This window comes from Suillus fuscotomentosus, assembly GCF_016647785.1.
Source record: "Suillus fuscotomentosus strain FC203 chromosome Unknown F5891scaffold_93, whole genome shotgun sequence".
NCBI classification, from domain to species: domain Eukaryota; kingdom Fungi; phylum Basidiomycota; class Agaricomycetes; order Boletales; family Suillaceae; genus Suillus; species Suillus fuscotomentosus.
In genome coordinates, this window is record NW_024539605.1 from 51,028 (window position 1) to 69,935 (window position 18,908).

Sequence of the window (18,908 nt, forward strand, 5' to 3'; positions counted from 1 at the left end):
CACTTCCCTTGCTTCGAATCATAGTTAGTAGTTGTCACTTCCGGGTTTTAGTACTTCGCAATCGATCTTTGTTCATTTGGAACGATTGTTTGGCCTCACTGCTGCCATTTTACTATTGAAATCCTTAAGTCTTCTGACGGACTTCGCTAGTTACACTACGCAAAGTTCTATACTTCAATAACCACCGTACTACTTTACCAGAAAACCTTGCCGTTTCATTGGAAGCTTTGCACAACCTCGGACCTTCGTTTCTAGATGTCGGACCTATACTGGACGCTTCAGACAATTCATTGGATACTTTGGACTATTCTTCTGATCTCTGAACATACTAGAGGTATACCTCTCTTCTCTCACCTTCGATCTTAACAAGATATCCCTTGCATTTTATATCAAGAGATAATCCTACAGGCAGTCCCTTGGGACGAACATCTCACTCGCACTTTGGAGTCTTAAGGTAACACCCTTAGTATAAGCCCACTAGGAATCAACTCTTTACAGCAGTATTACTCGTGCAAAGTGTTATTAAAAGCAAATTAAAAGTCACTGGTGCCAAATGCTCACTGCTCACGTGCCATTGACCAAGAATTCAACTGCCTCTGGCCCTCCACAACTTCACCAATCGATTCAATTATGGTCTCTCAAATTTCCATAAACTCATTCTATGTTGAGAGGTATTCTTCTGACTTTTATCAAGTCCCCAATACAATTTCCCTGGGGGCCCTGCGCATGAACATCCAGCAATGTATCAAGCAGAAATTTCAGCGCGAATGGTATGAAGACCAAGTCCACTCTGATCCTACATCAATTATCTTATCTTCAAGTAAACTCTGTTATTCTATTGACGTGGTTGTTCATTTACATTATTCCCAGACACACATGGCTCCACCTTACTAGACAACAATGCTACAATCCTTGGCGATCTATGTGGACTGATGGACCACATACATGCAATTGTTCCTTCACAACAGCTTGACAGTTCCAATGCTCCCTCGCAGCATGTGGCATTGACGCCCGATAGCATGAGCAGTCCTGACTACAACAGGACTCAGGAGCTGCTATTGCTAATATGTACACTCGATCAGAATTTGGTAGAAGTGAGGCGAGCACAAGAGGAGGATAAGCGGGCACAATCAGCGCAGGATGATGAACTCACCACATTAAAGGCATCAATGGATGCTATCATTAAAAACCAGCAACAAGTATCTGAAGATATGAGGGTATGGAACCGCGACCATGCAGATGACATCCGTCAGCAGAAGATGATACAGCAAAACTTGAAGGACAACCAGGAGCATCTAAGCCACCTTCAGGAAGCTCATGCCCACAATGAGCAAGTTCGGATCTACAGCGACCAACAGATCAAAATATTGGAGGATGGACGACGGGAGGATGGTATCCGTATCAGAACACTGGAAAATTCCCTTGCTGTGGAAGGGACACGGATCAAACAGTTGGAGAGTTCGATCGAAAACTCAAAGAAACAGTGTGAGGTACAGATGAAGGTGATACATGAGGAGGCAGAGGTGAAGTTGAAGGACGTAGAAGCAAAGTGCAAGGACGTGGAGGCGATGAATGAGGCAGGGAAGAGGCTGTGGGAGGTAGAGAAGAAGGCATGGGAGGTGGAGAGGTCGTCAATGGCTGATCAGATTGAAGAGGTTGAGGATATGACCATTGCAACCATTGGTTGGGTTTGTGGCGCGGTACGTCTTCAATCACTCGATCATAATAACAACAACAAATTAGCATTCAATCAGGACACCAAACTAATCGATTGCATCCTACTCTGGCATCTCCTCGACCTTACTCAAGCCAAACTTGCCAAACTTGTACGATTGAGTGCGCCTCCAGGCACCAACCGTGCTACACAATCAATCTTGTGGCGAGATGCACTTGGAACTACCCATGTATTTGCAGAACACTTGCAAACAGCGCAGTGACTTTTAAACAGAACAGACACCCAGCTCGACAGTGCTACTGTTCAATTCATGGCTGATGCAAAAGGGATGGATCTCGCCATCCAAAAATCATCTGCAATTCAAGAAACAGGTGACCTTGTGGCCCACCCGAAGCCAGGAGCCATTTGTCAAGAAGCATTCATACAAAGCATTTCACGCCACAATGTTACTGAGGAGCGTCCAGGTCTTTTAGTGATGGTTAAATTTGTTATGATTGGCACAGTTCGCTTATAGGTACGACTATGAACTATGATGGTGTACAACATATGGTATTTTAATTGATAGCTACGTAAATCTTGAATGTTGTATGTAGAATTTTGTCACTTCGTTCAAAAAGGAGTTCAAAAATGAAGATTGACAAGAAACGGTTCGTCCCTCACTGGCTGCAATTATGCAATTTCACAATTTGTTCATGAACCCAAGGACTTCTCAATTCACTGATCAACTTTTACTGGCAGCTGCAAGCACTTTCATCAATTCTTTGGAGATTTTATGTTACAATGTTTTTATGTGTCATAGCTCTCCACACCAACCACGTTCATCCTCGTCTTCCCATGACACAATCTCTCCCTTGTATTGTGGGTCTGGGAAGCTCCTGTGGAATTCACCCATAGCCAGACTTTCTGCATGGTCGAGCATTTATGTCGTTCAACTTGTGAGCTGTTTCTCCCTCTGAAACTTATGCTGGTGTTATGAGCTAGTCCCAGGCCATTTTGCCCCCACACACTGGCAGGAGACTATTATATATCAGTCGACCGTGGCGATTAATTTAATCTGCTGATAGTAATTGTGATTATGAGTTCCGCCCTGGAAATACGAAATCAGCCAACAGGAATGCAGCATAGAAGACTGCCGCATGGTTAACACATGGAGTCGTCATTATGAGTGCAGGCTGACACATTGGTTCGGCACCCACACATGCCTGGCACTGGTTGACTTTTTCTTTACTCTCCTACTCAGAGCTGAAGCAATGCCTAGGTCTTCAGGTTCATCAATATCTCGACTAGATCCTGAAGGTAACAGATTACTCCAGCTGCCTTTCTTCGATATTTAATTGTTTTATCTTGCAGTTTATGTGCAAATCAAAGGCAGAAATGAAGTTGCCTGCAAAGTGTGTACAAAGCGGAACAAGAGCCTTCTTACTATGAGAATATGCCATGTTAGTGGTCATGACCGAAGCAAAAACATCAGCGGGCAGTTACCTGTGCTTTGGTGCGTGTGGAAGCAGGAAGTCCTCATGCATCTAAGCCCTCTGCCCTGGAAACTGATGTTGACATGCTTGACCCGCCAACCCTATTTTCCCTGCTAGACTCAGATAGCACTGCTCCCCTTGAAAACTCAGCTTTTTCACCAGAGAGAACATTACAGGAGCCACTGAAGATGATCATCTTGAAGGAGCCCCTTCAGTGACAAATTCCGTATTATACGGGCCACCTGACCTCCATAATATCCTGTATGAGACGGGCCAGCTGATCATGGGCCCATGTTGTGTATATTCTCGATGATGACGGATGGGCCGGGACACATATTATTTCCAATCAAGACAGGTGGGCCCATGTATGCCAATGATATATATATCCTTAATGTTGACGGATGGGCCGGGGGAATATGATCATTCATGGAGATGGGTGGCCCATCTGGGTAATATGTAGAGTAGGATATTATAGACAGCTGGGCTGAAGAGAGATGTAAGGAAAATATTGTTATATAGATGGGCAGGCCGACGTGGGTGTATTACATATATGGGTGGGCCGAGGTAGGGGAATATTACATAGATGGGTGGGCTGACGTAGGGTGTATTACATATACAGGTGGGCTGATGTGGAATGTATTACATATACGGATGGGCCGATGAAAGGGATATCAAATAGACCTGTGGGCCGAGGGTGCGATAAAATATTTATTACATAGACAGGTGGGCCAAGGTGGGGTATAATTATATAGACGGGTGGGCCGACGTAGGATGTATTATATAGACGGGTGGGCCAACATGGGATGTATTACATAGACGGGTGGGCCGACGTGGAGGATAATACATAGATGGGTGAGCCTAGATATGTTCCATCAAGACATACAGCTGATGTAGCCACCAGCGAATCAAACACGTAGGATACATGTACACTATGAGTGCATATACCTACCATCGACCACCAAATCTAAACCCCTAAGCACAAAAACATGAATCGACCATGTGTGGCATTGACCAATAATCCAGGACTGAAGTGGAAAAACCCCACACCTGAACCCTGGTGTGCAACAAATCCTATTTCTAAGCATGGACACCAGAAGCACAACACTCACAAAAATATATATGTCAAATTTTCAGTGCCAAACCCCAAACTGAGATGTACCAACCCCCGAACCCTGAAACCCGAGAGTGCCAGGTCTCAGGTATCGGGTGTCCGGAACTCGGAACTCGGAGAAATTTGAGGAGATCAATACAATTTAATTTACAATCGAGTTGATTGACAACACATTGACTTACCCATGTTTGCAATATATTTTTGTTTAGACATACCGAGTTCTGAGTTCCGGACACCTGAACCCCGAAACCTGAGACTGCCGGGTCTCAGGTATCGAATGTCCGGAACTTGGAACTTGGGAAAATTTGGGGAGATCAATACAATTTGATTTACAATCAAGTTGATTGACAAACACATTGACTTACCTATGTTTGCAATATATATATTTGTTTAGACATACCGAGTTCCGAGTTCCGGACACCCGAACCCCGAAACCCAAGACTGCCGGGTCTCGGGTATCGGGTGTCCGGAACTCGGAACTCGGTAAGTCTAAACAAAAATATATTGCAAACATAGGTAAGTCAATGTGTTTGTCAATCAACTTGATTGTAAATCAAATTGTATTGATCTCCCCAAATTTCCAAGTTCCGGACACCCGAACCCCGAAACCCAAGACTGCCAGGTCTCGGGTATCGGGTGTCCGGAACTCAGAACTCGGTAAGTCTAAACAAAAATATATTGCAAACATAGGTAAGTCAATGTGTTTGTCAATCAACTTGATTGTAAATCAAATTGTATTGATCTCCCCAAATTTTCCCAAGTTCCGAGTTCCGGACACCCGATACCTGGCAGTCTCAGGTTTCGGGGTTTGGGGGTTGGTACATCTCGGTTTGGGGTTTGGGTGTTAGTACAATGTTTACAAATATACATAAGTTGATTTAAACATGTCTGGAAGATGTCATTCATCTAAAATGTCAAATCCTGAGTTCCAGGTGTTGAGACTCGGTACCTGGCACCCAGGACTTGGGGTTCGGCACTGATAATTTGACATTCAGGTGTTCGGGTTTCGGGTGATATCTATCTCAATCTGCAGTTTCGAGTTCTGGATATCGGGAGTGATCATTGAATGATTCAATTGTGGCATAGGTAACATGCATGGAAAAACATTCATGTACATCTACATATCACTGAGCAATTATGTAGCCATGTCAACCTCCTCACCAGGAAGATCAACCTTTCCCTCAACATCCATCTCCTCATCAGAAGAATCATATTCTGGCAGGAGGTTACCTGGTTCATCAGGGACCACAATATTGCTGGGGAATTCTGGCAGGAGGTTGCCTGGTTCATCAGGGAGAACAATTTTGCCGGAGGATTGTGGACCCTCAGGCTGAACTTGGGTGGGCTCAACCATGGGACCTACCATAGCAGATCCATGCTCAGGCGTCAAGGGTGTAGGTTCCATGACTGAAAAGTCCAAATCAATGAGGTTGGAAAGTGCAGAGGGGAGGGGTGACATGGATGGGGGGGACCTCCTTGATCAAGCAACATTAATCCATCGGCCGGTGTGTCCGGAAGTGAAAATGAAGGGTGCCGGTCGACCACTGTGCGCCAGAGGCTCTCATGGAGGCATTGCAGGGTATCAATCTTAACATCCTGCTCCTGCACCCGAGCCTCAAGAATAGCGATGCGAGCTGCACCATCCCGAATCGCGATTGCCATGGAATGGAGATCTGGCATGGGAACATTGAGTGCTGCACGAGGCACTGCGACGCTGGAAGACCTGACTGCTAAGTAAAAAATTAGGTCAGCCGGTCATTAAAAGTATGGGTGACTTACCAGCTGGCGCAGGTGCAGGGACAGGTGCAGGTGCAGGTGCAGGTGTCTTCTTGGTAGTGATGGTCTTGCTGCGACCATGTGACTGCACCTGGGGCGTAGTTGCAGCAGGGATGGCTGGAGTTCGGGATGGGCCATGAGATTGACTACGAGTTCGGGCCCTTGACCGGGAGGGAGATGGAGCATTGGATGGAGCAGGGGCAGGTGTCTTGGAACACGTCCGGCTGGTGGTAGACTTCCCTCAGGTCCGTTTGGGCAGGGATCCCAGAGATGCAGGGTTGCATTTGATCTTCTTGGTGGAGCAGCAGATGCAAGACAAGCAGGGGAGGCTGGACCTCTTGTCCAATCGAGTCACACAGGGCCAATTTTCCTTGACACAATAATGGCAGGGGTTGTTCTGTGGTATCTGTTAGTAGATGGACGAAGGGAAATTTATGTGAGTACTCACTGGGCTGGTGTAGAGACTCATGCCTCTCATGGTGTGATATGGTGTGTTACACTAGGAGTACATAGCACAAACTTGCAGCATCACTCTGTGTGCTATCCACAGATATTCCACTATGAGGCGCAGCTTTCCCGCGCTTCACGATGTATGCGTGCGCGCGTGCGTTCCTGCGCTTGAGCGCCCTATAGCGCCAGCCATCCAGATGCATCCATCCACTGTCCACCATGTTCTCTAGTGCGTATATTTCTATTTCTCTCATCTGCATATTGTTCCATCTTTATTTTTATCATGGACTCTCACCCATATATATGTATCTTACATACCTACTCGGTAGCACTTCGGCTCCGCATGACCGCGCTTAGGCGCGCTATATAAGCGCCAGCAGTACATAGTACTACTCACTTTACATTTTTACCACTTACTTTAGACTTACTTTTCACTTACTTTCCCTTTAACTTACTAGTTACCACCCACCATTTTACTTAGCAGAACATAGTAGAAGTCTATTTGTCTACACTTCACATCTCTCTTCTCTTATATTGCATCATATTAGCACTTGAGTCTAACTTCTCTATTATTTCTGCATACACGCGCGCGCTTTCCCGCGCTTCGCACTAATACGCGTGTGTGTTCCCGCGCCTTGCGCGCACCTGCGCTTTCTCGCGCTTCACTTCAGCGCATACCTCTAGATCTTCGCTGCACTCGCTTCCCCTTTAGGGTCGAACGCACTTGTCTCCTCAGGTAATGCAGACTAGGCAACGTGCGACCTCACAACATTTATAGATACAGCTAGGAGCCTCTTTTGTTCCTTGTTGTATTGTTGTTTCTACACCGGGAATGGTGATATCAAATGTGGTATTGGCCAGCGGGTCACCATCCAAAGCACTGGAAGTATCATCAGAGGACTCCTCCTCAACTTCCGGACGACTGCTGGAGGTTGCCTGACCGATTGTTAATACACATATGAGTTTCTGGACAACTTCTAAGACTTACCTGAGCCTCCGGACAACTGATGGGAGATGGATGACTGATGGGAGATTTCTAATGTAATGGGAATGAGTGGGAATTATACATGGGAGGTCCGGACAAGTCCAGACAGCTCACTGTAACCTCCGGATGACTGCCGGCAGTCAGCTGTGGACACATGAGCATATGTTTAAGGTCTAAATGAAAAATGCAAACTTACCGAAGCAGGCCCAAATGATTGCTTCTTGGGGGAACCGGGTGACTGAGGCGACTGAGGCTTCCTTACCACAATGGTGCAGTGGGGAAGGACGACCTCCAGCACTCCACATGAAATCAGCTGCAACAAATTAAGAGCATGTCACAAATCAGCCAGAACACATACCTGGACAATTGGCTCTTCATCATCTTCCGACTCCACAAACGGCTTCGACTTGGGGAGTTGAGTTGACTTGACATGCTTGCAAGCCTTCAGCGCCAACTTTGGAGGTTGGGAGGAGTGTCCAGAAATCATTGGAGACTTCCTCTTGTTGCTCCCCCCAACTTCCGGTGACAGGTCGACAGAGGTGGCCTTACCTTTTCCTTTGTCCCGGACCTTGGGGGTTGTCTTGCTGGAAGGTCTGGCGACGACCGGAGGTGAGGGAATGACGGGGGTGGGGGAAGGGACAGGTGCAGGTGAAGGGACAGGTGGAGACGGAAGGTTGACAGTGAGTGGGCCAGTGGAAACGTTAGGGACAACAGGGAGATCACAGGAATTGCCACCCAATGCCTTCCAGGCACGGACTTGCTTGCGCCTAGGGATTAGTGTGGGTATACCCCAGGGTAACACTTTTTACAATCACATATATCACCATTTAAAGGCAAATGTACAACTTCAAAATGTTATACTTATCCATCACTCCTATGGTAATCAATTTGGGGATATATTCCCAGAGGTGCCTACCAATTGTCCAGGGGTATAGGGGTCTTTAGATCCAAACCTCTACCCCTGCCCTCAAGTACCCTTACCACTGCTGATCCCTAACTACTAGCAGCACTTTCACCTGAGAAAAATGTGGGATGCCTGCTGTGATGATCATAAGAGCACTGTGTGTAGGTTTAGAGTTTAAGGTTCAGAATGTTCATGTCTAATGTGTGTTACTAAATTTCAAAATAAGTCATGTTTGCTTACATACCCACCACCAGGGTATGGGTAGGGGTATGGGTACCCAAAGCACAGACCCCCACCCATACACCAGAGGTACCCACACCCACGACCCACGTGGGTTGAGGATACCCATGCTAATCCCTACTTGTGCCAGGCGTGTCTAGCCACCCGGGGGTCATCATGGCCAATGCTGTGCCAGTTGGGCAATGCCCGGGGAGTCATGGAGCGCACCCTCATCAGCTCCTTAGAGCAGGACACCACAATTCCAGGGATGTATTCCCCTTTCTCATGGGCCCGGATGATGTCAGCCTACCCAGACATTACAAACATTAATGTTACACTAATTTAATAAGTTCAACATACCAAAAGAGTGGTGACCTGCTTTGTTAGAACAAGGTGGACATCCACTGAGCCAGCCGGGATGTGCTGGGCGCCGGCAATGATGCCCACAAGTTGAGCAGTGGATGCCTTGAGGTTGGCCAATGAAGATTGAACTTGAGTAGACATTTGGATGGAGTTGACAGATGTGAGAATGTTGAAAGCAGGGTGAAATCTGTTATCAATAGAATGAAGTTTCAAAGAAATGATACAATTGAAGGACAATGTTGAAAATTCGTTGATTGTTTGTGTTTGTTTGGTCATCGTTCAACTTTCGGCAATCGCCGGCCATGTGTTGAACTTCAACGTTATCAGTTATCAATCAGTTCATCAGTGCATCAGCTCATCAGATATCATGAGCTCTCAACCTGGGGTCAGATTTCATGACCCTCTGGTCACTGAATTTACTTCAATGGATGTGGATGAGTCCTCCCAGTCCCGGATGTCCCTTGGTATGTTTTGTTTTTTCTGATTTCAGTCAATTGATCTGACATGGTTCAGATCCATTAGATGATATATACCTTGGGCTGGATGATGAGTTAGACTCTGATTCTGCGTCATCCGATGGTTTGGATGTGTTGAATATGATTCCCGGTATGTTTTCCAATTCAAATGTACATATTTTACATGTGCAAATTCATCACATACTTCCAGATCCATCATCTCTGGCTCTGGCGGATGGACTGGCCCTGTACAATGACCCGGAATTGTATCTTGGTCCGGAGGATACCTTGATTTCGTCTGATGATGCTCCGGTTGTACCCGATTTTCCTATGGCTGGTGAGATTACTCTGTCCATCCCATGGTCACCTTTCATGGCATTTCCCCAGTGAATGAATCAACTCTAGAGCCTCATCCGGCCACTCTGGGTGTACCAGGGGCACCCATACCTTGTAGGTATATTCATATCATTTCATGTGTTTTACTCATGCTATCTCCTAAGCTATGTCAAAAACTCCCGAACGTCAATCGCCCAAACCGGAACTCAACAATGAAGCACTGTGTGCCATGGTTCAGGAGTTCATGCCAATCAGATCTTATGATCAAGCTGTAAGTATACAACAGTTGATTATCTCTGCTAATATCCTGCAAGTTCAATCAATTGTATGTAGATCGCCTGGGAGATTATCAACAGCATCATGGAAATCTTCCTGCCCCTACAGTAGCCCAAATTCTTGAGGCTGACAGACCATTCAGGGTGGCATGGGCTGAAACATGTGACAAGCTGCGAAAAGCAGATGCTGACCTCCAGAGGATGCAAAGGGTAAGGGAGTCAACCTCTGAAATGCTGAAGGTATTCGATACCCTCATTGAGGCCTTTGAGGACTCAAGTAACATGTAAATATTAATCAATGTCTGATAGTAGACACATTGCAGTACTACTCGGTAGGTAGTCCTTGGTACTTGTATACTCTACCTACCCAGGACTCACTGCCAGGTTTTCTGTGCTTGGTACTTGGGGCTCGGTAGTTGGGGCTCGGCAGTCAGGGCTCGGTACTCAGTGCTTGGTACTCGGTGCTTGGTACTCGGGGCTCGGTACTCGGGGCTCAGTACTTGGTGTTCGGTACTCGGTGTTCGGTACTTGGGCCTTGGTACTCGGTGCCCGGCGTTCAGGCTTCAGTACTCGGGGTTCGGTACCCAGGCCTTGGTACTCGAGATTTGGCATTTGGCATCTACAATTTGGTTGTTAGTACTTTGACATATACATAATAGCACATATGACATTACACATGAGGGCAGGAAGATACATATATGTACATTAAGTGCATCCCTGTGCTCTGGTTACTCTAGGTGTACTGTCTACTGGCATTTGCAACTTACTCCGGGTCGTCCTCGTGGATGGTTCAACAGTGACTCGAGTGCCCTGCCTCCTTTTCTGTGCTGGCGGCATGATACTCTCTTCCATCTCAACATCATCTCTAACCTCGCCCATCGTGTCTTCAGTTAACCCAGCAAGGAGGTCTCCCATTCGTGATGCCAGTATTGCACCTTTTTTGGCTGGCTTGGCCAGGCGAGGCTTTGGAATTGGAAGTGGGACTGCCGGCCCTCTGAGTGTAGGACCTCCCATCCTAGGCTTCTTCAGCGGAGGTCTCCTGTCAGCCAGGTCATCATCCACATTATGCTCCATATGATGAGTGGCACTCTCCTTATCACTCTCGGCTTCTGTCGATGACTCCCGAGGCCTTCAGATGGTAACCCTCTGTTGCCTTCTCACTATACGAGTCTGAGGAGAGGGCGAGTTGCCAGATATGACAGATGGTACCATGTCCCCATCTTTGTTCTTCCATGCTTTGAACAGAAATGTGGGCCCTTCGCCTGTTTCCTGCCGAGCGAGCCAGAACTGGAGCAAGGTAGTGGTGTCCCAAATTTGCAGCTTCGAAGGTTCCTTCAAGTCAACATCTGCCAGAAGATACGTCCGGGCCACGAAGTCATCCTGACTTTGTACAATGGCACTCCATGGCACAACCGCCTTGTCCTTCCCAGAGCATATCCCTTTGTCCATGCATTGAACAATTTGTCAGGTGATGCGACGACAAACTCACAATAGTGCGATGTAAGAAAGGCCCTCACTATGGCCTTCTTCTCCTCAAGTTTGGTGTCGGTGATGTCTGGAAGGAGTGGCATACCCTCCCCATCCATTTCGAGTTCGAAGGCTGGTTTTCGAATTCGTTTTCGACCTCCCTTGACCTGACGTCCTCCATCCTGTGCCCCGGCGCCTATCATTGTGATGCTCAACATGTTCAATCTGGTATACATGGTTCACACACTCACTGAACTGTTCCTGCGCATACTCCTGCCACACTGGCTCAATGTCCTCCCAGTCCTTCGTCTTCATGAAGCTGTCCCCATCTTCTAAGGCCTCATTATCATCATGCCTGCATGAATATTTTGAGACAAAAGATCTCCGTCAATGGATAAATGTACTCACATCCCGAACAGCACCTTGCCCTTTTCATTCTTCCAAGCCGACATCACAAACACTCTCATCCCACATTGCCTCCACATCTCATTCGAAAAGTGCTCCATATATGCCGGACCCTTCTTATGAGCAACTTGTGCTTGTATCTCCGGAGGCGGACAGTTGTTGGACCACTCTTCGGCTGTTTCTTTAGCCTTCTCTAACTCGTCGTCGTCCAATTCAGCCATGACTCTCTTCACTGCCACCTGATAATGTTTGAACATACCAGGATCTCCTGGCTTTACCCCAGACTCATCCTCAATCCTCTTCAGCACCTCTTCACGTTTCTGCTGGTAGACCACCATCCTGGGCATCCATTTCCTCCCATACTTGATCATGTCCTTCCTTTCCTTCTTTTTCTTGTTGTTGAACAACCAAGTCTTGTACACCTAAGAGTTGATGAAAGAATGTGACGTTAAAAATTTAGTTTTTCAGCACAACAAAGAAGCCTCACCTGCTTCCTCTTTTTCCATTGTTTTTGGTCCAACTTCGGAGCAAACAACCTGGCCGCCCTTGCTATGGCAGTGAAAATCGCTCGCTTCTCACTCCTTTTGGCAGCAGTCCACTCAGGAAGGTAGTTCTTCAACTCCAAAATCTCCTTGTCCGTGAGCTTCTGAGACTGTGGTTGACGCATCCTGTGTCTTCCGGAAGTCGTGTTGGTGGAATGACCTGTTCTTGCCATACTGAATCAGAATGCAGAAATGTCTAAGGATTTGCAAGGTGGAAGTATTAATGAATTGTGCAAAGTTGAACTTTGTGCAAAGCCTAATGATAGGTTAATCGGCCCATATTGGACCCTGAGCCATTAATGGAAATGAATTTGTAATGAGCCAACAGGACTGCACCGCATCATATTGCAATAACAATTCATTACACCTGAGCTGATGCCTTGCGTGCAACATTAATAAACAAGATGAAGATAGGTAGATGCACCCCAGTGCAAAAATCTCACAGGGTGGAAGCAAGGGGCAGCAAAGGTAGGAAGACTTGGGTCAAGGTCCCACTTGCAAGCACGAGGCGACATGCCTACAGGTCCATGCCTAACTCTCCCCCAGAATCACCAACAATTCAGCCTGTTGAGGCACCACCTCCTTGGGAAGACTTTCCTGACAATACTTACGAGCAGGACCAAGGCTCATTTGAGCCTTTGCAACTCCCAAAAACCATGGCAAGTTCATGTACAATGTTGGAGTGTCATTCAAACTATGGCTAAGCATTCAAAAATACAGAGTCAAAATGACTACCTCAGGCAATGGCTGCCAAGGCAGGAATCATATCTACATCACCTCCTCGATTGAGAAGCTCCACCCGAAGACAGGAGATGCATCATCTGCCAACAGGATGGGGTATACAAATGTCAAGATTGTCTTGGCGAGCCACTTTATTGCACAGGCTGTTGCAGGAGTCAACATCGTAGCAATCCTTTCCACTGGATCAGTCAATGGAATGGGCGATTCTTCGAGCGGAGTTGTCTAGCTCATGTGGGACTCATTATATACCTTGGCCATGATGGCAAACAATGTCCGGCGGTCACCGATCAGTGGAATTTGTTTGAAGAAGATGAACCCGAAGACCTGCTCAAGCCTGAAGATCTGCCATTTGTGTCCAGACCCGAGTTCTAGCCAAAGGAAAACACCATGGTCATTGTCGACAAGTCCGGAGTTCATCGCCTGGAGGTTTGATGCTGTGAATGTCCGAATGCCATGAGTCCAGACATTCAAATGTTTCAACACAGATTTTTCCCTGCATCTTTTAACAGGCCAAAGACTGTGTTCACCTTCAGAGTGCTCAATGATTTTCTACTGGACAGCCTTGAATGCGGCACCTCGGCGATGAACTATTACAGCAAGCTCCGGCGAATGACCTCCAGCATGTTTCCACACCTTGTTCCAGTAATGCCTTACCCTCATGATCTACTGGACATCATATTGACAAAGCACATTGCAAGGACCGATACAGAGAGCTCATGAGGGTCGCTTGACAGTGGAGGCAGTTGAAGACAATGAAATGGCATGGCTTTGGCCATCGTTCTGATAACCCGAGCACAGGAGAACTTGCATTATTTTGCCCAGCATGTCCTCAGCCTGGGATTAATGTGCTGTTGTCAGAGGATGAATCTCTTGATGAGTGAGTCCTATTCTCAACCTATGTGGCCTCCATAATAATACTAGGGATCCAAGCTGGAAATACACCCGGTCATTTGTGATAGACGGAAATTTCAAAGCTGAACATCTGCATCCCATTAAGCCATTCGATGAAGTTTGGCTGTCCAATGGGCTTGGATTCATGGTAGGAAAGGACAGGTATAAAATGCATCTGGCAGAGGCTGCTGACACAGTGGAAAAATCAAGCTGCAACAATCACCGGGCAGTAAATCAAGCTAATGCTGCTCAGCACAAGCTGGAGTCCACCGGTATCAGGGGAGTTGCCTGTGCCAGACACTGTTGCTTTGTCCCTCACTCCATGGTGGATTTTCAGAAAGGCAAAAGGCAAGCCACATCCACCATTCCCCATTCACGAGTTAACCATGGGGGGTCACTTGCAGACAAATGAACATGGACTACGCTCTTTGTGAGGCTTCCCGGCACAACATGGAAGGCATCACCAGGGCTGTCACCTTCTATGATATTAATTGTCAATACAACAAACACTTTCAGGTTCGGGTGGATCAAAGTTGATTTCTAGAAATGGCACCACAACTAACCATCATTCCCGGAATTGGGTTATGACATGTTCATGGCCATCAGGACAGCTGCTATGTCTGATATGCTTCCAACTTTATTGAAGGCATTGGTCAGATCGATGGAGAGATCATGGAGACGCTATGGGCATGGCTCAATCTGATCTCCCCTGCTGCTCGGGGAATGTCATCTCCCCACCGAAAGGAATGCCTTGATTATCAGATGAATGACTCCAATTTCTGCAAGATGATTCGCATGAAAAGGACTCTATGCCGGAAATACAAACTGGCTAGGAATGGTATCTTAGAAAGTGGAAAGGCATTCGACAGACTCGATGAAGCAGCACCCTCACATTTGAAGACAGAATGGTTAGCCAGGGAGAGGATAGCTCAGTCAAGCAGATTGAATGATCCTTCAGCCATGGATGAATATGAGATCAATATCAAAAAGGGTACATTGAGTTCCATTGTCTCCATCGAGGTCTGAATTAATATTGCACTCAGCACCTAGCAAAAAGGAGATCGAGCTTAGATTGTTAGAGGAGGGTAACGCCCGCAATGCAGCACCCTCTCGCAGATCTGTGGCGACATGGATATCAACAGGGTTAGCAATTGAAGAGGCTCAGATTGCATTGCTCATCGAGGTCCGAAGGATCGGAAGAAGATCCACCAAGACACAGAGATTAGACATCGCCCGTCAACGAGATCAGCTCCAAGGCCAGATAGATGGATTTGCTCGGTCTGCTCTAACACATCTCGGGGAGGGATTTGATGCAGATGATGAACCTGAGGACTTGGACGTAGACATTCTAGATGATCTCGATGATGACCCGGCGGATTTCACAGAGACATCTCATACATGGACAAACTCTCCTGAGCTCACTGTAATCACATTGCCATCAAACCTGGGGGTTGATAGATGCAGACGATGCATGGCAGAGGATCTGATTCCCCTGGAGATGTCGCTTTGTGAAGGGCAGGCCAATGATGCCCTTCACAATCTCCACATTTACCTTTGCAACAAGGCCATCCTGTTCCGAACAACTGTTAGGCAGGCCAAATCCCAGGCCCTAAAAACTCGAGCTTGGTCCCAGGTGACGTCAGTGCAGCAGGCAGTCTCCCTCCATGCCAGCATATATACAAAGACAAGGAAGCAAATGATGAAACTTGAGCCGGGGCAAGACCAGCTTCAGAAATACAAACCCCTGCTTCGCGAGCAACTCAAAATCAGCACTGCAGTGGGAGACCCAAATGCCTGAGGTCAACAAAATGAATCTTTGACTTGGTTTTGGTCTGTTGAAGTCGACCTCGGGGGTCCTGATCAATTGTGGAATGAGGAATGTGAGTTCCTGCTTGCATGTCATATCCCGCGGTTACCTGACTGGACCCATGCCAAGTTTACCGAGTCCATTGGCTGAGGGCAAAGGCACTATGGGATCGATGGAGAGAGGAAATGCTATTGGTCAAATTGGAGATGGATTGGACATGTAAGTTCTTTTTGTGGAAAATAACCCAATGGGGCGAGCACATGCAGGAATCATTGGAGAAACAACTTCCGGGTCACAGATGCTACGCCGGAAGGCAATCCCAAATGTATTCATTGCTGGCACAGGATGTGCAGGCAGCTTTTCAAGACCTACAAAATGTGTTGATAGAGGCTGGAGATGAATGGACATTGTTTTATCATGAAGTCCCTTTTTCCACATACATAATTGAGGCCTGGGAATTGTCCGGGTCAGCCCATGTTGGAGTTTGAATTTCGTATCCATCCATCAGTGATTGTTATCTTCACATCTTCACCATCTTTCACTTGTATTGCCAGCACCATAGTCCTGTATTAGCCATGTCTGCATCTCATGCATCCACTTCTGGCACTCTGAATGCTGGAAGTCATTACCGACCCCTGAAGCTGAGCCTTGCAACTATTTCCTGCACATTGGCAATGGCTGGATCTCGCGTCCGTGCATGCATCTCTCAATATTGGACGGAAGCTGCCAACAATGGTCTATCTTCTGACCGGATCAAGTATTTTAAAGCTGGGCTGCAATGGGAGATGAATGTATGTCACCACTGCCCTGATGACTTTGTTGGTCAATGCTAAGAATGTGAGCAGACTTTTGTCACACCACTCCTGCAGTACTCCGCTTCACAGAATATCATGTCGGTGGTTCTGGTCCCTGTCGCTTATATCCTTAAGTTGTATCCCATGCTAACCTGGAACACGGTTCCGGACAACGTCTTTTCATTCCACCTCCTTTCATTTCATGATGAGCCAATTGCAGGACATCCGTCCCAGATTGTGTTCGCATATACATGTCCATGGTGGATGGGAAACACCACAATCCCTGATCAACCATGGCAGCACAGTTGCCGAGCTCCAGGTCACCGAACCCCAACCTCCGAAATTCAGGACTCGGGACCCGGGGTTCGGCACTCAGGACTCAGAGCTCGTGACCTGGGACTTGACACTGTTCTGAATACTGAGTCCCTGATCCCTGATTCCATATTCACCCTACATCAACCATGAAACGCAAAATACTGACACATGCTATCTCCAATGCCCCGGATGCCCTGACACCCAACACAGTTGCCAAGCTCCAGGTCGCCAAACCCTGACCTCCAAAATTCAGGACTCGGGACCTGGGCATCCAGGACTCGGTATTCAGAACAGTGTCGAGTCCAGAGTCCACAATGTCGGGGTTCAGGGTTTTGTCAAATGTGTATGGCAATGACAAATGTTAATTCGAGCATATTTATACATCTTCCCCCAGTCTCAAATATCACTTGCTGAGGTCCGGGTGTCAGGACTCAGTACCCTGGCACTCGGGACTCCCATATGTCAAGTCCCGAGTTCCAATTATCGAATACCGAGGCTTGCATCCAAATTATTCAGTCCCACATATCACTTTGGAAATGCTCAAAATTGAGTATTGAGGTCCGGATCACAATTGGTACATGGTATTCATTTGTTGGAATATATATAGGTCACAATGCTTGCTCTTTGTTTGATCTTTCACACGCTGTATGGACCATCCACACTAGCCCATCCACATGATGAAACACCAGCATAAATGTGAACAGCATCCCTCATATACCATGCCCAAGCAATCCGATCCCCTTCCACATTATAAACTCCATGTCTCACAATCCTTCCGGAAAATGCAATCATACAGCCGGAATTGTACTTGAACTCCAGCTGAAGGTTTGGCATTGTCATCTGAGCATTAGAATAGTTCCCCACAGTGGTGAGAATGTCGAAGCATTCAGAAATGGACATGTGGTCTCGATGATGGGGGGTTTCCTGATTGGAAATGATGGAGAGGGTGTTAAACACAGATGCCCAGTACTGCAGGGCCTCCAGCATCTATGGCAGATCCTTGCTTACTGCTATATTTCCAAGGTTTGACAAGGTTCTCAACCCTGCCCAGTACTGCTCAGGATGCATGACTCTGAGTGCCGCGGACGCGATGGCTGCTGGCCTTGCAATGGCTTTGAGGATATTCTCTCAGGAAGGTCCCTTCAATGATGCAGATACCTCTGGATCGGACACATTCTTTGAGATTGGTAAGTATGACTGCCGGAATCACCATCTCATCGGATCCTACCTCGTGTCCCTGTTGAAACCATGCCGGAGATAGATTGATGCATCCGGGAGTTGCTCCAACATCTTCCGAGCCCTGGTTGAACAACCTTTGATTAGTTTACCAATTGCCATCAGCCCTTACACTTTTTTCAAGGCTTGGAGCGAGCAAATCGGTGGCCTCCCTAATTTCCTTCTGTAGGTTCCATTAATATTCGATATCCATCGAGTAACAATGTATATTACACACCTGGGTGGTGTCTGTCAGGGCGTCTGGGAGATACCATGCAATGATGGCACCAGATGCATCACGAATTATGGCAGGTTCATCGACCAACCTTTTGCCTTCATGGCCAGGAGGACACCTCTCAAGCAACCTCACCTCTCTATGTTCATTATGCCCAGTGTCCTTTGGGGAGATCAATTTGCTATATCTTGCAATATCCATCTGCATCTGAACTGTCATGCAGGAATTTGAATGATAAAACGAATTTTCTGAATCTGCAGGAAGACCCACTGGGATTTTTAGATGCCTTTATGAGTACATCAGCCAAGCAATCACACGCCATCACCAGATCAGTGTCTAGGTTGGGGGAAGGTATGACCGGGCCTCCTCCAGTCTTCTCTGCCTTGAATTTCTGTTCAGTATATTCCCCTGCTTCATAAGTCACAGTCAGGGCCCAAGTGCACCAGATGTTTATGCTATCAGGAGGGGAAGGGGA

At 47.0% G+C, this 18,908-nt stretch overlaps 2 protein-coding genes across 2 annotated transcripts; both read left to right on the forward strand.

Annotated features, from left to right (window-relative positions):
- Positions 1-630: 630 nt before the first annotated feature.
- On the forward strand, positions 631-2,189 carry F5891DRAFT_1196091 (uncharacterized protein; the record flags this gene model as incomplete). Its single annotated transcript, XM_041368248.1, has 4 exons — positions 631-820; positions 871-1,700; positions 1,755-1,904; positions 1,962-2,189. The coding sequence occupies 4 exons, from the start codon at positions 631-633 to the stop codon at positions 2,187-2,189; spliced, it is 1,398 nt and encodes a 465-aa protein (XP_041219234.1).
- Positions 2,190-16,449: 14,260 nt separating this feature from the next.
- Positions 16,450-17,083, forward strand: F5891DRAFT_1196096 (uncharacterized protein; the record flags this gene model as incomplete). Its single annotated transcript, XM_041368249.1, has 3 exons — positions 16,450-16,665; positions 16,720-16,830; positions 16,889-17,083. The coding sequence occupies 3 exons, from the start codon at positions 16,450-16,452 to the stop codon at positions 17,081-17,083; spliced, it is 522 nt and encodes a 173-aa protein (XP_041219235.1).
- Between the last annotated feature and the right edge of the window lie 1,825 nt (positions 17,084-18,908).